At 34.9% G+C, this 21,963-nt stretch overlaps 3 protein-coding genes across 3 annotated transcripts; 2 read left to right on the top strand and 1 right to left on the bottom strand.

Moving 5' to 3' along the window:
• Positions 1 to 1,503: 1,503 nt before the first annotated feature.
• LOC133191154 (uncharacterized) lies at positions 1,504 to 11,655 on the top strand. The gene is made up of 4 exons (XM_061326862.1): positions 1,504 to 2,205; positions 7,635 to 7,779; positions 9,558 to 9,781; positions 11,009 to 11,655. The coding sequence occupies exons 1-4, from the start codon at positions 1,581 to 1,583 to the stop codon at positions 11,233 to 11,235; spliced, it is 1,221 nt and encodes a 406-aa protein (XP_061182846.1). The 5' UTR covers positions 1,504 to 1,580; the 3' UTR covers positions 11,236 to 11,655.
• A 5,269-nt stretch (positions 11,656 to 16,924) lies between these two features.
• Positions 16,925 to 18,629, bottom strand: LOC133191423 (D(2) dopamine receptor A-like). Its single transcript, XM_061327182.1, has one exon. The coding sequence runs from the start codon at positions 18,627 to 18,629 to the stop codon at positions 17,124 to 17,126; it is 1,506 nt and encodes a 501-aa protein (XP_061183166.1). The 3' UTR covers positions 16,925 to 17,123.
• A 1,311-nt stretch (positions 18,630 to 19,940) lies between these two features.
• On the top strand, positions 19,941 to 21,298 carry LOC133191654 (uncharacterized). The gene is made up of 2 exons (XM_061327397.1): positions 19,941 to 19,984; positions 20,530 to 21,298. Exons 1-2 carry the CDS (start codon positions 19,941 to 19,943, stop codon positions 21,296 to 21,298), a joined length of 813 nt encoding a protein of 270 aa, XP_061183381.1.
• Positions 21,299 to 21,963: the final 665 nt, after the last annotated feature.

Raw genomic sequence — 21,963 nt, 5'->3', positions numbered from 1 at the left:
CAAGAGTGCCTCTTCCAAAATTGTGAAATTCATGGCTCCAGGGTCAGGGGTTCTGGCCCCAGGGCGGGGCTCTATTGATTATATAGTGAAAATGCATTAATTCTTTGAAAATCTTCTTCTCTGCTCCTGGGTATTAAATAAAGTTACTAAGTACATAGTTATGATGAGCAAGAGTGCCTCTTCCAAAATTGTGAAATTCATGGCCCCAGGGTCAGGGGTTCTGGTATTAGGGCGGGGCTCTATTGATTATATAGTGATTATGCATTAATTCTTTGAAAATCTTCTTCTCTGCTCCTGGGTATTAAATAAAGTTACTAAGTACATAGTTATGATGAGCAAGAGTGCCTCTTCCAAAATTGTGAAATTCATGGCCCCAGGAACAGGGGTTCTGGTGTTAGGGCGGGGCTCTATTGATTATATAGTGAAAATGCATTAATTCTTTGAAAATTTTCTTCTCTGCTCCTGGGTATTAAATAAAGTTACTAAGTACATAGTTATGATGAGCAAGAGTGCCTCTTCCAAAATTGTGAAATTCATGGCCCCAGGGTCAGGGGTTCTAGCCCCAGGGTGGGGCTATATAGATCATATAGTGAAAGTGCATTAATTTTTTGAAAATCTTCTTCTCTGCTCCTGGGTATTTAATAAAGTAACTAAGTACATAGTTATGATGAGCAGGCGGGCCTCTTCCAGAATTGTGAAAGCCATGGCCCCTGGGTCAGGTGTTCTGGTGTTAGGACGGGGCTCTATTGATTATATAGAGAAAATGCTTTAATTCTTTGAAAATCTTCTTCTCTGCTCCTGGGTATTATTTAAACAAACTAAGTGCATGGTTATGATGCATAAGGATGCCTTTTCAAAAATTGTGAATTTCATGGCCCCAGGGTCAGGGGTTCTGGTGTTAGGGTGGGGCTGTATTGATTATATAGTGAAAATGCATTGATTCTTTGAAAATCTTCTTCTCTGCTACTGGAGACTATTTAAACGCATAGGGATGCCTTTTCAAAAATTGTGAATTGCATGGCCCCAGGGTCAGGGGTTCTGGTGTTAGGGCGGGGCTCTATTGATTATATAGTGAAAATGCATTGATTCTTTGAAAATCTTCTTCTCTGGTACTGGAGATTATTTAAACAAACTGTGCATGATTATGATAGACAAGGATGCCTCTTCCAAAATTTTTAAATATATGGCCTCAGTTTTTGGGGTTCTTGAGGAGGGGGGGGGGGGGCTAGGGCAACAATGCTTCATCTATCAGTGTATTTAACTTCTAAATTGTTGTATTATACTCAGGTGACCGTTAAGGCCCTTGGGCCTCTTGTTTATTTTTGGCCTATTAAGCTCTTTGCTTGCTTCTTCCATATTCTCCCAATGACGTAACATTTAAGGTTATATTAATGGGATTTAAAAGCCACAACATGCGTGTTCCGTTACTTGAAATACAATCTTATGACTGATTTTAAAGAGCAGAGAGCGTTATATTATGTGAACCGGGTGTTTTTTGAACGGATTTCGTAATACTGATATAGAACCTTGTCACGCTTAACTGTATTTTAACAAGATTCAGACAGAGGAGATTCTCAGGCATGGAACCAGTCACTGTTTTAAATTTTATATTGGTTTTCGTTTCTCTGACTTATGTTTTAAGCCAGGTTATACCCTGTGATAACACTGCAGGAGAAACGTGTTTACTGGCCAAGGGATTCGATGACTACCAACTAGCAAAGTGCTCCTCAAATGAAGAACTGGAGCCTCGGGGATTCCAGTGCGAGGACAAATGTACCAATGCATGCTGGCATCTGTGTATGTTCGAAAAGTTTGGAGAAAAGAATGGAAGTGTTTCAGAGAATTGTTCCTGTAAGCCGTATTTTAGAGAACTGCCTTCCTGGTGTTATGAGGCCACGGGTCACTGTGACTTTAACCAGAACTGCACTTTCGCCAAATATGGCTCCATTTGTCTGCCATCCCATCTGGGCGGCACAGGGATGGAAACGCCCATGTTTTACAACAACCTTTGCCCAGTTATAAACGATTTCTTCAGATTTCTTGATTGTGAAACCAAGATTTGGCTAGATGGCTTCAGAAAATGTCTTCAACAATATTTAATTGATACAGTCATTAAGATTACTACAACATGTAGTGATTTGAAGACGAAAGGAGAGGACGCCCTAAACATTTGTATACAAACGAGCTACAGTGGTAAAACTTTTTGTGACCTATCAAATTCTAATGACCAAAGCGATATAAGAAACGCCATAAGTCAGCTGCGAACACTTGTAGAATCCCAAATTCCTTCTTTCAACATTACCAGTTTTGATTTTTTGAATTGTACTTTGCCATAACAATTTATGGATAAATTCACTTTAGAATCGTATAACGTTGATTCATTGTATGAATATTTGCGGTAGTTGAACAATAACCGGATCGTAAGATGAGACGCCTTTATAAAAGATTGATGTTATTTTACGTGCCTTTCGTGTAATTAAACGAAAGGAACATAACACCACCTATTATCATGTTTATGGAGAGAGGGGACTGACAAAATGCGATTTTGTAAACAGCATCAACTAGTGTATATAAAGACTATGAAATGATTTAATAAATGGTCAAAACCCTACGACCAATTTATGCTGTTCCATTCGGTCCTGAGTGCACTAGTGGCCGTGGGCCAACATCAGGGGGTCCTAAGTCCACTCATGGATGTGAGACCCCGTCCTATTCTAACGGTCACAAGTGGATTCAAGGGGCCCATTTTATAAAAAGAACTTACGACTACATTGTAAGACCAAAAACTTTAGCTGCTCGTTAATTGTTACAAAATAAATAACTCTGTTTTAAAATTGTAGCATAAATATATCTTCTAAAATTCTCTTTAAAAAATTTCCAAATTTATTTCTAAAACATAGTTATTTGCAAAATTACATTTTCGTCTTAATCGTAAGTTCTTAATTAAAACTGAACAAAGACCTCTGAGGATTTACTAAATCATATAAAACAACTGCTTTGATAACTGTTTGTTTCGTAAATACTAGTATAAAGTTTTATGAGTTTGTGAAACATCAATAGTATATTCAGTTTGTTTGTTTTGTTTTTTTTGTTTTTTTTTTTTTTTTTTTTGTTATTTAGTGAATATTTAGTGAAAGTGAAATTGTTTACCAAAAATAATATTACACTAAAAACTTCCAGACCATCATTGTAAATATTTTATGAGTACAATATACAAATGACTACGGATATCATTCTCTGCTAACTTCACTTCATGCTGCTAATAATGTTATGAGAAAATATATATGTGAAAATGTTTTAAATTAATGCAACTAGTTTGATATGACAGACTGGAAAGATTGAAATTATGTAAATTAATAAGTCTGTCTAGATGTGTGTGTGTTTGTGTTCCTTTCTTTGACCGTATTGCAATCTGCATTCCATTCAGTTCATTGTATATGCATATTATACCTTGACTTTTTGTGTGGAGAGAGTACTTTTAAAGTATTTACAGGTACAGTGTATAGACATTGCCTATTGCCCAATCCTTTCAGATTTGTTTAAATAAAAGCATATTATTACTAATTTAAAAATAATTTTGGAGAAAGAGCAAAACCCGCTCATAAACCATTTTCTGTAGCTGACACTACACAAAACTTGCTATTATGTTAACATTGTATATAATGTAAGATTTGTATTTATAATGATACATAAGGAAAATCAGAGGAAATTAAAGCTTAACATGTTCTGTCAGTATTATCTAATTCGCTGAAAGAAATTCTTATGTTTACTTAATAATGAAGTATATGTCAGAGATAGTAAACACAAATATAGAAGAAAACCAATGTTTCTACTGCTCAAGTTATATATGACTTTATCTAAACATGAATATCAAGAAACTACAATTATTATATACATTTAAAAAAAAAAAAATCAACACTAAACGTACCGGTATTTAAGCATTTAATTTTATCCTTAATAGATCCTTCATATGGGAGTTTTAATTCATTCTCTCCAAAATCATTTCTCTCGTTCACATTAACAACGGAGCTTGCTCTTTATATGGTCATTGCTGTTTTTATTTTTTGCAAAAAAATTGGGGGGGGGGGGGGGGGGAGTTTACCACTAAGATAGTACTAATATATTTACTTAATGCATTATCTTCTTATTTGCATAATAATTAGCGCAAAATTTTCCAATAAGACTGTCCAGTACCAAATTCCAAATTTTAATATGTTCGCCGCCGTTCTTTTTATTACTTTATTTTTAAGTGATTCTACTTTTTGTTTTTCTGGTCCACAACACAGATAGATTTTTCCCTATTTTTCCTATAATGTTTTTACTTTGTCTACAGACATTATGGAATCAACATTAAGGATTGCCTCGTTATAAATGTAGCGCCGAACAAAAGGGCTGAGATGGTTTTACAAAAAAAAAAAAAGCTTGATTTCCGTTCCGGTCAATAGCTACATAATATTCTAATTCATTTCTCATACATAATGTAAAATTTTTAGTAAGTGCATATATAGTATGTAGAGATAGGAGGAAGCTTTTCATAGACGTTCACTTTATAGCATGATATTGTCAACGCATTTTGAGTTTGTCATCTCGAAATGTTATTTGAAATTATTCTTTGCTTTTCATTGTAATAGTAATGTATATAGTCTTAATTCTTTTCTTGACGTGTGTTTATTTTAAAACACATTTCCAGGGATATAATAAATATATACCATTAATGTATACAAATAGTCTAAATGAATTCCAAGGGAGTGCTCTTACTGACTTCTAGACCTATTGAGATCTGAATTTAGAACATTAACTACAAAAGTACAATAGTACATATATTGTAATTGTAAATAATACAAGCAGTACATATACTTTCCAGCTCAGTAAGTAGTAATACACTGAATTGATGAAATTCTAAGGGATAGAAATTCATCGCAGCTCATTGAAGACGACAATACCTGTATCTAGTAGTAAAGAGTGAATACTTCTTGTCCTCAAAGAAAGTGTGCTATACTGGGGTAAAGTTCCGCTTGACTGTGTTTTAGTTACATTGGAATTTACGATTTGCTTTCTCTTTAGTGTCTTTCATATCAAAAATGAACATGCATGAAAGATAGATAATTTAAGGAAGATACACAAGCCTCTATGAAAAGAATAAAATTAGTGTTTGAAAAGGCGGGAATTTAAAATGATGAAACCCGGTGGATTCGAACCACGACTCTAAAACAAAGTACCTGCGGTGTGAACAGTCAGCGGTTATACCATGTAAGCTATACTGGCTATGAAAATAATTGGGTTACCGGTGAATATGAACCAGGTTGTCGAAAACAAGTTTGATTATTTTTTGTAGGTTTTTGGTGAATTTCAACCCTAGGGCAGGGGTGCTCCTGAAAATATCCTCTTAAATCATTCCTTAGATCACAACCTATCAAAATATCATACTTTTATTTAGGGGCAGGCTTGCCCTGAAGGACCTCTAAGCCAAAATTCATTGAAAAATCGGTGCTTTAACTGGAAAAATGCTTTTTTTTATCCAACTCTAAAGGTTAATTTTAAAGTTACAAATAATAATTGAAATTTTAGGTTCAAAAAGTAAATTTGAAAAATTTAGACATATATACGGACAGAAATAACTAATGAACATTGATTTTATAAATGTTTTTCTGGGAATTTGTTCTCTCTTATAGTTGAATTCTTCTGAAATTCTGAATACATCCTTTACAGAGGTGAAAATGGCCGGGGCCTGATGCAAAAAAAAAAAAAAAAAACCCTGAAATATACTTTAGTGGTTTTGTTCCTGCATAACAATATAATATAGGATTGGTCCTTTTCTCAAAGCATGCTCACTATTGGATATGAATTACAAAATAATGGACAATTGATATAATATCATTATACCACACGTTTTACACAATAGTTTTACAATTTGGTAGAGCATTTTTTTCAGAAATAAAGTTTTAGGCTAAATTACCTTTTTATCTGATAACAATTAAGCTTTTTGTCATCCAAAATTTGCGAGTGCCTATGTATGTTGTACTCTTATAGTGTGGCTGAAAATGGAGTGGTTTACATTCACTATATCATTTATTTTTTAACCAGTTGAATAGAATGTATGTACTTGAACGTTTAATGTCTACCGATTTTTTTCATATGATAAATAGAACTTCGGCCCTCGGGCTGATATGGGGCCACTCGGCCTGATATGTCATGATATGAATTTGAGTGTAATATTCTTTATATGTACAGTCATCTGTTTTGATAGGATATGAGAAGGAAGTATTTCTGTACCACAATGTAAGGCCATGGAGATGAATTTGAGTTTACAGCTTATATATTCGTAAAATTTACCAGTAAGTGAAGTTACAAATCATTATGTTGTAATCAATAATGAAGTAGTACATATTTATGGTATGTATTTTTGATTTTAAGTCTTGTAATTTTAGTGCTTGTTGTAATCTTTTATTATGTAGCAGGCAGTATATAAAGAATTATACTGCCTCGCTATAGTCAGCTTTTCTAGTAATGCGGTAGAGTCTCCCTCAATTTCAGGCAGGTTAAGCTGCAGCAAGCCTGGGTGACCACATAACGTTACAATATACAATTTTGGAAAGTACAATATGAGTTGTTTTGGTTTCTGTCATATTTTGACAATCTTTAGCTATTGACTTTCGGCAAAAACTCTTTCGTTAAGGATTGTGGTATAGATAATTTGAAGTTTATTGAAAACTTTGTTAATGTTATCCTAAACATTGATTTCTCGATGGATTACGTGCAAAGTTTTAAGAGATTTATTTTGTATAAAAGAGCTAATTAGTTCTGTACTATAACCATCATAAACTAAATGATAATTAAAAAAAAGAATTTAGTATACATGGATGGATCTACGGGGGGGGGGGGGGGGTCAGGAGGGGGTTCCCCTGGACTTTTCAGTTATTAAATTTCTATGTAAAAGTAACGAAAAATGACCTTGGACTCCCTCCTCCCTAGGAAACACAGACCCTTTTTAAAATACATGTAGTAAGAAAATTCACCTATCTGAAGAAAGTGACTTGGGAAAGTGTCTTCTCCAAGTCAAACCCCTTGGAAGTAGGATTTTCAGGTTTTGGCAAGTTTTTTCGCGTCTTTGTATCTTTGTTTGTTTTGCTTGTCAAAAAATTTCCGAGTCTGACTTTTATTACAGTTTATTTGGACCCCCACCCCACCTTGGGGAAAAATCCTGAATCCGCCCTTGTAATATAGGAAAGAACACAATTAATTATTGGATACCCAGCAGAGAGAGAGAGAGATATCGCCAGTCAACGTCTCTTACGACATATGAGAACGTTTAAGTTATGAAGTCTCCATAATCACTGTAATGTAATATCTCTTTGCTTAATTTAAAAGTCTGAACAAATGGAGAGATTTCACCATATGGACTTGTATAAATTATATTTACAGCTATTTCAGAAGTGTGCTGCTTTGGTTTCCTTTAAAATTTTTGGTTCAAAATTATTTAAATCATGCATGACCAACAACACACATAGAATTTTAATTTTAGCTTATTTCCGGGAACTTCAAATTGAGTGTGAATCTTTTTGTTGTTTTAATTGAAGAGGGAAACAGATTTGGCCAACAAGCATCAACAATATTTTTCCGGTTTTATTTTGCAGATGACATGGAAAAATCAAAACCAAAGCACACAACATGCACGACGAAAGAAATCGATGACATCATAACAGCGCCCTCTGGTGGAATAACTATGTTACCTAGCAATGCTTGTGACGAAGTATACCCTGGACTTTTTATAGGAGAAGAGTAAGTCTTTCAGCTCAGGTGACCTTTTCTGATCACCTGTTGTCCTTCGTCCGTCTGTCTGTCCGTCCGTCCGTCTGTAAACTTTTCACATTTTCAATTTCTCAAGAACCACTGGGCCAAATCTAACCAAAGTTGGTACAAAGCATCATTGGGTAAAGGGGAGTGTAAATTGTTAAATGAAGGGCCAAGCACCGTTGCAAGGGGAGATAATCAAGAAAAACAAAAATAGGTGGGGCCATTAAAAAAATCTTCTCAAGAACCACTGGGCCAGAAAAGCTGAAACTTATGTGGAAGCATTCTGGGGTAGTGTAGAATCTAAATTGTTCAAAACATGACCCCTGGGGGTAGGGTGGGGCCACAAAAGGGAATCGAAATTTTTACATTGAAATATATGATAAAAATCTCTAAAAATCTTCTTCTCAAGAACCTTTTGGCCAGAAAAGCTGAAACTTATGTGGAAGCATTCTGGGGTAGTGTAGAATCTAATTGTTCAAATCATGACCCCTGGGGGTAGGATGGGGCCACAATCAAGAATCCAAGTTTTACATTGAAATATATAGGAAAAATCTCTAAAAATCTTCTTCCCAAGAACCTTTTGGCCAGAAAAGCTGAAACTTATGTGGAAGCACCCTGGGGTAGTGTATAATCTAAATTGTTCAAATTATGACCCCCAGGGGTAGGGTGGGACACAATTGCTACTGTATTACAAGGAGGAAAATCTGGTGAAGAACAGCAGGGCCAAAGTTACTCAGGTGAGCGTTGTAGCCCATGGGCCTCTTGTTTATTATTTGATGTGCTTGACTGTTATATACGTCAGTGATAAATATTTTCACAAACTAATTGAATCAAACAAATTGATGAATTAAGAAATAATAAGTAAAACATTTTACATTCTTGGATATCGAGGAATTGCATTTAAATAAGAATGATCGATTTTTTTTTCTTTCAATGTTATGAACAGCTCCAATATATGCACTTATTTCCTTATTATTTTCTATGTCTATGTAATTTGCTTTATTTTCATGGAATTTTCTAATATTTATATCTGAATAAAGTTCTAAAGAAATTCTTAAATACTTCTTAAGGTTGTTTTGTGTAACATTATATTTTACTTGAGTAACGATTTCTTACTTGAATTTAATATTGTTCTTATCCGCATGTTATTTTTATTGAAAAATCTATTCTTAATTAGCATTTAATGCTAGTTAAAGCTGAACATGATTCGAAAAAGGAAATTGTTCATCATATTCTTTTATTCAGTTTCTTCATCTGAGGACCACTATATAAGCCGTTCATTTAGTCACTGTTCAGTTTAATCAGTTGTCACCTTTGTAGACGGACGTACACTACATAGCTATTGTAAAACAAAAATAACGGTGTACTTCTTCCACGGCAAGAGAAAAAACACCAAGAAACTTAAAACAGTTGCACAGGTCAGTGCAGTATACAAACCAATATAAATACACTAAACTGCAATAAAATGTAAACAAAGGTAATGTAAGATAACCAGCACGAACTCGTGTCGTCCATTCCACGCCTGTACCCATGACAATAAAGCAGTCAGTCGTAACGAATGCGAAGGTGGTACCCCAGTGCTGAAATCGGCGATAGGAAATTTAGTATGGCGTATGCCTATTCATCTTTAACATAAACCTTCATGATCTAGATAACAGTACTTAGTTTAAAATGCTTTAGAAATTCCAGAAGTCCTTATATACAGAATATGCTGTACCCTACTCTTCATTTCATTGGGTTTTCCTTATGATTAAATTTTCTAGGTCTATTGGAAAAAGTCGAGTCGGTTTACGGGAAATGGGTATAACCCATGTAGTTAACACAGCGATGGGAAAAGGTCAGTATTTTGTCAACACGAACCACGTGATGTTCCAGAAGGTCGGGATACAGTTCTATGGATTTGAAGCCATGGATATGATGCACGTTCAACTTACACCTTTCTTTCAAAAGTCTGCAGACTTCATTGATCAAGGATTAAAGGAAGGTGGTACGTGATACAAGTTCAATCGGATATGTAATTTCTATAGTTTATTTAAAATGTATGGCTTACTTATATGAGATGTTACCATATATTGGTGAGGGCCTCAAATTTAACCTTTACTCGGCACACAGGGCCATTGAGCAGTGAGGGTTCATTATAGTGGCAAAGCCTACCTTGACACGGGATCTGAGTTTTTAGCTTACCTGAGCTAAAGGCTCAAGTGAGCTTTTCTGATCGAAATTTGTCATTTTCATCTTCTCAAGAACCACTGGGCCAATTTCAACCAAACTTGTCAGAAAGCATCCTTAGGTGAAGGGAATTAAATTTTACTGAAATGAAGGGCCACGCCTTCTTTCAAGTGGAGATAATTCAGAAATAGTGAAAATTTAGTGGTATCTTTTGAAAATCTTCTTCTCAAGAAATATATAGGAAAAAATCTTTTAAAGAACAGAAAAGCCATTAGTTATATTCATATGGAACCATAGGCAGGTAGTGTAAAATTCAAGTTTGTCCTCCGTGGACCTTTTGTTAAATGTCCCGCGACTTCCACTTCTAGTGGCGGGCGCTCGGCGAAGGAACAGTTATACCAGCTATGTTTACGTTTTAGATTTGAAGGGAACAAGAGTTGAATTTGCTACCTCCCATCACTAAGCGAGCGTCCTATCACTAACTAGGCTGCTGCGACCGGTTAAAGCAATATTTTCAGAAAATGTATTAAATTTATTACAGTCAAAAAATGGAAAAAGAGAAAGAAATCCGTTAAATCGCATCTGTAAAATTATCCCATCTATCTTGCAATCGTAAATCTACTTTTATAAATAAGAATAATATCACTAAATTAAGACGTTTTTAAAAGATAAATTAGAGATATTCCAGATTGTTATTATTTTTGAGATACTCTCTTTTTGTGCAAAATAAATGCAAAAAATTGCAAGGAGCATGTTTATTTATAGTATTTCTTCTTAAATAGAAGGCAAGTCAAATGGTCTCTTAGCATATGGCAGTTATTTAGATATTGGTTATTTGAATTAAGAGCCTTTAAGATGAAATCGAAAAGCATAAATTTCAGGTACAATAATATAGTATCCTTTTGTATTAATTAGAGATTGAAGGAAAACATTTTCTATAGAATGTGTTTAAAGATTTTTATGATGCTCAAGAAAGTGAATATAAGCTTTATTGTGAAAGGCAATTTCTAAAAAATAAATACGTTTAACTTATTTCATTGCAAAGGAAAAGTCATGGTGCATTGCAAAGTTGGAGCAAGTCGATCTGCAACAATAGTGATAGCGTTTTTGATGATGAAGCGTCACATGACCGTACAAGAAGCGGTGCGCATGATCAGAACTAAGCGGGAAATAGCACCGAATGAAGGCTTTCTACAACAGTTATGCGATTTGAATGACAAGCTGCATAATTCTGGACATTTCAACAAAGAATCAAATGAAGACCAAGGATAACCATGGATACGTGTATGCTGATTACTTGTAAATGTTTGGATCTTTTGATACCCGTCTCTAAAATGGGAAAACATCACGTTTTTCGTGTGTATGGTATCCTAGATTGTTAAGTGTTTAATAGTAAATTCTGAGGTTCTGAGTAAACGAGTAGAATTAGACCAAGCCTTTTGATTGATACCCAGTTTATGCAATTTAACCAGGACAGAGGGGATCTTAGTGTTGTTGTATTGTGTCGTAATTTGACTTACAACTTTTGTGCCTCGATCTGACTGAAATCAGATATTACACTTTTACAACTTTTCTAAAAAAAAAAATAAAAATAACCTTTTATGAAGTGCAATTTAAAACTGTATTATATTATGTTTTATAGTAGATTTTCAAGATGTGAGTGTGTGAAGTAAAGATATTGTATTTATGAATTATCAAAATAATGAGTGAGTCTTATTGCAAGAAAATTCTATAAAGTTTCATTAAATCTTGTTCACATGAATTTTTCTTAATTATTTTTTATGTTTATTAACTTGCTAATTGTTATCAATATAATTTTATGCTAGCGTTATCCTTTTTCATCTTAATTCATTTATTATTTTAGTAGTTTTTAGGTGAAAACATAAATTAAAAGGCGAATTAATCCCAATATACTCCAAATTATTCCCAAGGGTTTTAACTGTATTGAAATGTTGAAAAACTCTTAGATATATCGACGACGTATTGTCAATTAACAATGGTTATTTCCATTCTTTTGTCGATACGATATATCCTGGTGAGCTTGAGATAAAAGATACCACAGAGTCTGACACATCTGTTTCATATTTGGATATTTTACTTGAAAAAGACGGTAATCTAACAACCAAGCTTTATGATAAACGTGATGACTTTAACTTTTCAATCGTCAACTTACTTATGCAGCAATATACCTTCATCACCTGCATACGGGGTTTATATCTCTCAGCTGATTCGAGAAAAAAGGCGATCAACAGATTTGTACCCTGCACGTATTGTCTTATCTACCTACCGACCCAATTTTTACATCCTGAGTCGGGAGAAGGCAAAAAACATTATTTTAAAGGTGGCCTGAAAAGAAGAATTTTCTTGTTGTGGCCTTAAAGTCGACATTTAGATATATCGATGAGCTTTGATCAATTAACAATTTATCTTTTTATTCATACGTTCATTCGATATATCCCATTATAAAAGTATAATAGACACTACAGTGTACGACACATTTGTATCACATTTGTATGTTTATTCAGAAAAAGTCTTTGTTGGCAAACTAACAACTTTATGATAAACATGATGACTTCAACTCTTCTACCATCAATTTCCCTTATTCACATATGGGGTATATGCTTCTCAGTTGATTCTATACACAAGAGCATATTCTGCGTGAGAACAATTTCTAAAATTGACAAATAAATTGATGATACAAGGGTCGCAAGAATCTTGTTTAAAGTCAACATTTTGCAAATTCTATGGTCGATACAATGACCTTGTTTGTAATCTTTCGTTAGTTCGAATGTAGACTAACGTCTTTCATAAGAATTGTTAGATCATTTTTATATTGAATTGTCTACGGATCTTTTCCATTTATCCGATAATGAAGAGGGGCGGTTGTGATCGGTGGACACTCCTCCATGGCACCTGATCCCACCTCTGAAGTTTCCAGAGATCCATGTTTGCTCTGCTCTCCATTTGTATCGTTTAAGTGAACTTTTGAGCATGCTTACTGTTCGTTATCTTCACGTTTTATCGAAGCAAAACTTAAAGATCGATTCTACAGAATCATATTTCAGTCTTTAAAACTTTTAACATTACAGTCAACGAAAATGAGTAAGCTCTACCCTTACTTGCTATACTGGATTTATAACAATCTTAACACAGATGCATTTCCTGGTCCTGCAACTGCTCTACGAAGGCCGTATCTTTACTCCTCACTAAATCATTAACTGCTGTAAAGGAGAAACCACAGACATACTGTGCAACTGCATATTCGAGAAGCGGTGTAAATCAAATTCTGAAGAACTCCAAAGTTTATATTCACACAATTGTTCAAAAATCAGTAACATCAAAACGTATGACTTTTCTACACTGATACAACCATTCCTCATGTTAAAATTAAAAATATAGGCTTTTTGTTATCATAGACAACTGCTTCTTTAAGAAAAATAGAACTCGCAAATTTTTATGTCAATGCAAAATAACTTTGTTAAAAATCACTCTGTTTCTACACATAAGTGCTCTGAGGATGATATTAAATTGATGCTGGTGTTCCTCATTGACAACATCTATGTAGGTTTTGGAGACTAGGTCTTCAAACAATCTGTAGGTATTACGATGATAACTAATTGTGCTTCTTTATTAGCCGACCTGTTTTTATTTTTCTATGAAGCAGAATTGATTCAAACTCTTCTACATGAGAAGAAAACTTGCTATGGCCTTCAACTAGACATTCAGATAAATCGACGACGTTTTATCAAATAACAATAGTTATACCTACTTTCTTATGAAGACTCAATATTTTCATGTGAACTTGAAATAAAAGACACCACAGAGTCTGCCAAATCTGTTTCATATTTGGATGTATTTCTAACTAGACGATAAGGGCCAGCCAACAGCTAAACTATATGGAAAACGAGATGACTTCAGCTTTTCTATCATCAACTTTCCTTATTAATGTATTAATAAGCCACTATATAACACCTGCATATGGTGTTTATGTCTTCAAACTTATTTGATTTGCAAGTGCATGCTCTCAGTACAATCATTTTTTAAAACTGAGGCAGGCTACTGACAAATACGTTGATGTTACAGGGATTTAAACAACCTAGTTTAAAGTCAGCATTTCGTAAATTCTATGGTTGTAATGTTATTACGACCTTGTTAGCTAACACATCCTTCATTTGATCTTATCTTGTATGACATATTTCATACCAATTGTTAGGCCTTTACGGGTTGTTCCCTCTACCTGATCAATACATAGGACTCACGGATGTGACCGGTCGACAGGGAATGCTTACCCATCTCACCTTTAGGCATCTAATCCCATCTCTGAAATTTCGGGGGGGGGGGGGTCCGGTTTTTGCCCCGTTCACAGATTTGTATTGTTATTATTTTCAGTCTGAAAATGGTGGCCTAACAATTTATATGAAAAACATCAGTTCTTACATAGAACAGGCTTTTGCGCAACTGGGAGAAAACTCCATACATGCTTCATATGAAATAAGGGAAGTTGACGATAGAAAAGTTGAAGTCATCACGTTTATCATAAAGTTTAGTTGTTATGCCCTGTTCAGACGAAGAGTTTAATTTGAATTAAACGTAAGCTACTGCGAATTAAATTTAAACCACCTTCTAATGAAAATTTAATGCGAATTAGCTTAACTCTAATTAATTTACCGTGCATCAATTGTTTTGCATTAACTCTGTGTAAACGCTATATAAGCAAAGCCAACTGGAATTAAAGGTTGATGCATGTGTGATAGCAAAATTAATCCACAAGTCACGTGTCTGTGGTCAGGAGCAAGTACTTATGCTATTTTTGAGTGAAAAACAACGGAAAATTAGGTTTATCACTAAAACTGTATACAGACACTATGCCATTATGTCAAATGTATATCTGCTCCGCATAAGGTGACGTGATTGTAAATCAAAATCTAATTCGATTGAGCTTCGCTTTGCATTCACACGGAATTAATGTGACGTAATTTGATATACAGTAAATTAATTCGAATTTGTATGCATTAATTTCTCCGTAACGAAGTTGAATCAGAAATTCAAGCATCTTTTAAATATCAACTTCGGAGTACCTGTGCGGAGAATCAGATTTTTGTTTTTCAAAATAAGTTTGCAGCATGACCAATGTCAAATTTAAAAAATATACAAGTTCCATTTATATTGAAAAATCAGTTGTCTATAATGTCAAAAAACTGGTGTGTAGAATCACAAAGTAACTTTGCAGAAGAGCAATGCCTAGGTGTATAAATTTACAGTTCCATTTTTTAGTGAAATAGTAGTTGTCTATAATGTCAAAAACCTTGTCTTTATTTATCGTGGGGAATAGTTTGTATAAAGGTGTACGTTTTGATGCTATTGATTTTGGTAAATTTTAGTGATTTCAATTATATTTTTAAAAAATATCCTTGGTATTTTAAATAACCACATCAGATTAATACCACTTGTCGAATATGTCGCCATTAATAATTACAAGGGGAAAAAGAACTTGAATACAGGTATTTACTGTGTCTTTTTTCTATAAGCATTTAGTCAACTTAATGAGCAGAAGTAACTGTGTGTTATTATAAAACAGAGATTTACCTACGCCAGCAAAATGACTCAAATTAAAAAAAAAGCATAAAATACAAAAATGATATATAAAGAAAGAGTTAGCAAAATAAAAAAAAATCAATATATAGTGGATAGAAAGCACATTGTTAGGTTCGTTTGTTCATCTAAAGCATTTTTTTTATGATACTGTATGAAAATTTTCTTTCATGATAAAGAGACAGATATAGAAAATAAAAAGATTAAGAGTACACTATTAAGAAAATTACATTTTAGAGTTATCTTCCTTCAATAATGCCCTGAAAAACTCCGACGCGTACCTCAGTCTATTCTGTCATAAGCGCTGATTACTGAGTAGCCAGCTCTAATACATAACACGGTCATGAATAAAACAAAAGTTAATCTTAAATTCATTTACTTGAATAAATAAAAATGATTCATAGTTGTAGTTGTTGATTCTAAAGTAACATATTTTTTATCACATATCACCGATAACTTAATATGTAAATAAACGAAGGGAACATTTTTGTAAAAGCATTTTTTATTATTAAGGAATAAGTTTGAACTGTTAAGTTATTGAATGAAATGTACGAAATGCACCACAATTAATATTAACATTAAACCAATACATCTGAATGTCTATGTCTGTTTCGTATCCCATCTCATTCAACGATCAACTATTATTTTAGGGTCTCATCTAAAAAGAAAATGCCCTCTTGTAAGAGCACACAAGAAAAGGAAGAATTGATTGATTGAATGTTGTGTTACGTCTCATTTTGGAATTTTTTCACTCATATAGAGACGTCAGATATCTTTCCTCCCCATCCAATCCCATCCCTCCACTTCTGCGTTTTCTTCACAATTTTTTTCTTTCCTCCCCCCTTTCCTCTTCTCTTTCCCCTTCCCCTTTTTTCTTACTTAAAAACATTATGTAATAGTGTGTGTTTGGATACGTATATCAAATACCGTATACTGTAGATTCCTAAATATACACGAGGAATAAATTATCGCTTAATTACGCGAGAAGCACCGCTCGCGAAATAAAATTACTCGCTTTTATTTTTATGGTGCTTTAATGTATGTAAAAACTCTAGATAAAACAACCATTCGCGAATTATTATTCTCGCGATTTGACACCCTTGGGTCATTTCGCGATAATAAGTACTCGCGTAAAATAAGGAATCTACAGTACTTAGGGAGGAAATGTGATTGTAAGATAATCGACAAATATCATTTAATAAACATGTTGCATCTGAAGACATCATTTATTTGAAAATATATATCATCGAAACTATCATAAGCACATGAAACCAGTATCCAAGCAAGTTTTAAAAATTCATCTGAATTCGAAAGAATTTGGATTCCTACTTTTCAAATAAACAGAATAAAACGTTAATAGTAAATTAGATTACCCCGGTAATCGTTTATATGTTGTTCAAAGTCCCATTCGAGAATTTTTCGCTCATATAGAAACAGAGGGACAAAGGGCTTCAAATAATAGACATACACAAACACAGTCAATACACACATTTGCTCCTGAAGTAGTCTACTTATCGAAACGTTAAGATCTTAGAATAAACTTCATTGACTCTAGCAACTTTAAGCTATTAGACTGTCCTTGAATAACCGTTGCTATTAGACCTGGCCTGGCGAAATGGGTAATTCTTCCAGCAACAAAAACACGCTTTGAGGAAATTCCTGAACTCTGTATTCAGAAACCCATATATCAGAGGATTAACTGCACTGTTTATTAGAAAGGAGCGAAGAAAAATTTGAAATGCTACCAGTTCCGATTTAGATAACAGGTTTGGTTCATAATCTTTTGATAATGTTCTCCATGTCATGAGGGACAAGTATGGTAAAAAGCTAATGATGAAAGCGACTGTAATTGATAACATGATAATAGTGTACTTCTTTGACTTTATACTGTGAACACTCATTTTTTCCTTATGTAAGTCTGCAGAGTGCTTTGCGTCTCCTGTTTCCTCTGTGCTTGGCATGTTCTTGGTTCCTTCTATCTTTTTGGAAAAATCTTTCGAAGGTTCCCGAACTTGAATAGAGTTTTCAGTTCTAGAAGATTCTTTTCGTGCAAAATCCGTATTACTTAGTTCCGACAAGGCAAAATTAGATCGTGGTGAAACAGACATTTTCTCTAATCGCAAAGCATTATGGGGACTGTCTTTAGGCAAATTACTTGATTTATCAGACATATTGGATTCATCAGTTTCACAAATTTTAGTCGTCTTTTTCTTCAACATGAATGCTATGGTCGTAGCTATTTTAGGTCGACTGCTTTCTCTACTAGGTGTCGGGACGACTTCTTCAAACTTAGACAATTCTAAGGAATTTGATTCAGCAAAGGATCCAAATCCACCTGTTTCTTCTGTACATTGCGTGGTGCTACTCTGCGGTGGCGCAGCAGACTTCCTTCTTTTTCGTTGTGCATAAAACCGAAAGTCTCGAAGGTTAAAAATTTGTTTACCAACGAGACAATAAAGAACGATCAGGGATGTAATGGCTATAATGAAAATAAGAAATAAAATTCCATTGTATAAAGTAATATAGAGTTTGTATGAATCGTTTCGCCTTGTGGTACAATCTTGACCCACTGCACCAGCAATATCTGTAAGATTAACTTGCACAACGGTATAAAAAACAAAACTTGGCCACGAAACACACAAGGACACAAAGAGAGCACATGATATAATTATCTTGGCCATTTTTATTGTTATCTGGGATTCAAATGGCTTGCAAATTTTTCGGTAACGATCAACAGCAATTGCAATGAGAATTAATCCACTTGATATAGCCATAAAGTAGTTCACGAATCTTAAAAGTCTGCAAGCTATGGCACTCTCAAATGTGTAAAATCGAACTAGATCAACGATTTCTAGTGGCATGGAAATAGCGCAAATGACAAAATCAAACATGGCTAAAGCCACGATAAACATATAAGATGGGGTCGTTTTCAATTTAAAACCATAAAAGTATACAATAATAGGGTTTCCGACAACACCGATGACCATGAGACTAACAACGTAGATAATGGCGGGAATGAGGGTCTCCACCGCCTCATCATTCAGTCTTTTGACATATTCACTGACATTAGTCATCCTGCAATTCTCAGTGCTATTAGTTTGTGTCACAAAAATATGATCCCGACATATATATGCGTCTTATGTCTTTAAACAAAATATTTCCCATCTTGACGATTTACAAGGAAACGTTCGTTAATTTTTTTCATATTTGTATATGATGAAAGGTAAAACAATAATAAGGAGTGGTTATGTTTTATATATTATTGCTCTGAAATGAATAGCCACTGGCTGTACTTATTGAAGACAGTCGAAGATTTATGCCTTCAAAGTAAATATTTCCCACTGCTTATCAATTACAAGGAAAACTTCCTTGACTTTTCATCTTTAGAAAATACAACAAAAAATAAACAATTCTTAAGGACCGGTTATTTTTCATTAATATCTATAAATCTGTGTTCTTACATAATATATCAATACTTATATGTCATTGAAACAAATTTTAGTTTCCTTGTTTAGTTCACTTCCAGGAAGTTGTGAAGAGCTTATGTTATGCCTCTGTCGTTTTTGTTCTAAGCTTAAGTTTTAGGAGCAATTCTATGAGCTCTACATGGACCACACTCACATTGATTATGCATCTGAATTGAATAAAATTAGACGTACTTCAGATGCTGACGTACATTTTCCAGATGAATGAACAGTTCAAAGTGTTGGGGGCAAGTCTCTTCCAAAACGATCATAATCATCAAACTGTATGGATGTTACATCTGAGGATGTACATTATCAAACTTGCTCTGGATGCTGCATCTAACTTACAGTTTTGGATGAAATAAGGAGGTAACGAACAGTATTCAAGCTCCTAGTCCATTAAAACAATACAAATCGTGAGCAGAGCAAACACGGACCAGCAAAAACATCAGAGGTTGGATGAGGTGCCATGGAGGAGTGAGCATCCCATGCCAACCGATCACACCCGCCATGTGCTCCTTATCATGATCGGTAAATTACGGGAAAATCCGTCGGTCGACAATTCAGTGTGTAAATAATGGCCTTACAATTAGTATGAAAAATATCAGTCAGCATGTAAATCATATACGGTACCAATGTTGATGCACCAGATGCGCATTTCGACAAATTATGTCTCCCCAGTATTGCTCAAGCCGAGACGTTGGAAATCCAAAATATTTAAATAAAAAGACTTTGTAGAGTTGAAAAAGGTGCCAAAGATTAACATATGACTAAATGATAAATTGTATTTGCTGACAAGGTCATTGTATCGACAATAGAACATACGAAATGATTAGTTTAAATGAGACTGTTGATATTCTTGTTTCATCAACTTGTTTGTTAGTAACTTATTTCGTTTTAGAAATTGTTCATACGTAGAACATGCTCTTGCATATAGAGTCATCTGAGAGATATATACCCCATATGTAGGTGATAAGGGTATATTGCTGCATAAGTAAGGGAAATTGACGATTAAAAAGTTAAAGTCATCACGTTTATCATAAAGCGTGGTTGGTAAATTACCATTAACGTTTTTTTCTAGTAAAATATCCAAATATGAAACAGATGTGTCAGACTCTGTGGTATCTTTTAGTTCAAGTTCACTGGTATATATCGTGTCGATATAATGATATGAATGGAAATAACTATTGTTGATAATACGTCGTCGATATATGTAAATGTCGAGTAGATGGCCACAGCAAGAGATTTCTTTTTCTCATGTATAAGTTTTTGAATAAATTCTGTTTCATATGAATACAAGGTCTGCTAACAACGGGGCACAATTGATACCCATGAGAATTCCAACAGATTGTTGGAAGACCTAGTCTCGAAAAATCACATAAATATTGTCAATCAGAAACTTAAGCATCTTTCTAATATCAACTTCAGAGTACTTTTGTGTAAATCAAAATGTTTCTTTAAAAAAAATAATTTTGCAAATGACCAATGACAAAGTAAGTAAATTTATAAGTTCCATCCCCACCGAAAAAGCAGCCGCCAACGACGCCAAAAAGCCCGGACTCCACCCCACCTTGGGGAATGGCCGCATACAGAGCCGAAAAGCCGCAAGGCTCCATGCCACTGATTTCGGTAAAATTCTGCGACTCCAAACCCCCCTAAATCCCCTTGGAACCCTCAAGCACCCACATCCGACCCACACACCTCCGCACAGCACCTCCAAACCTCACCCCCTACCGTGTCAACACCCCAGCGAGGAGCAAAGAAAGAGGCCCGGCGGAACACCCCCTCGCGGAACCCGCCATGCATCCCTGCCTGCAAGGACCTCCAAGAAGGCTCGGAACCCAACACAAACACGGCAACCCAAACCCACCCTGGCCGCAGGGAACACCAAAAACACCAAAAACCGACATACAACCCCCGAAGAATCCCCCCTCCACGAAAGGGAGCCATGGGCACAAGGCGGATCGCCATCCGCAGAACCCAACCCAAATACATCTAAAATACAACCAAAACAACGAACCCCACAAACAGAGACAATGCTGTCATCCGCTCCACCAGCCGGAACCAGCACACACCGACCATGCAGTCCATTCAATTCCTTTTTCACTTCTGAATTATTGAACACGGAAGGACAGATGTCTTCCACACTGCCCACCATTCGCTCAACGCGAGACTCCAACACATACCCGACACACCCAACCCACTCAGACAAAGCGCCAAGGTCCCTCCTCCCACATCCGGCTCACCGCCCGGCGCAGCCTGCACAGAACCCACAATGAATAGGTTACAATTTTGGACAAGGTACATTCCAAACTTGCTTTAAACACCACTTAAAACAAACTTCCATGGATGAAGCATCCAGAGTTGCAAACGGCCAGATATGCATTGAATACTTATCTAACATTCGGATGATGATATATAAAGGTTTGTGAAGGGGGTCCATCCTCAAGTTACAATAAAAATTAGGCCAGTGACAATAGGCCCTATCATTTCCAAATTGCATGGATTATGTAACTTAGTGCCTTAGTAACTATATATGAGCCCTACCCAGAGTAAACTTGCATGAATGATGCATCTAGGGATGTACATTACCAGATGTGCTGCATCTGAGGTATTTGTTTCGAATGGGATCAGGTCAAAGGTTAAAAGGTAACTAAGAGTAATAAAGCTATGGAAGCAACACCCCCTGACTTCCTTCGAAAGATGAAGTTGATCAACATGTTTATTTCAGTGATAAGTGGAAAAATTTAACTTTTTACGAGCAGGTTTATTCCTTAGTAAGAATACATCACCAATTAACCAAACTATATTTTGGATGATTAATCTAGTAATATATACTTACCGCCTTGTTTAAGTTGATTAAGGGATATGAATTTTAGTTTTGTATTGATTGGCTTACAATATCCATGTTTTATAATGAATTTCTTTGTAGTGTATGGATAGT

This window comes from Saccostrea echinata, unplaced genomic scaffold (genome assembly GCF_033153115.1).
Source record: "Saccostrea echinata isolate AGI-Se365-2 ecotype Australia unplaced genomic scaffold, CSIRO_AGI_Sech_v1 ptg000023l, whole genome shotgun sequence".
NCBI lineage: Eukaryota > Metazoa > Mollusca > Bivalvia > Ostreida > Ostreidae > Saccostrea > Saccostrea echinata.
This window is presented reverse-complemented; position numbering and strand designations above follow the sequence as displayed.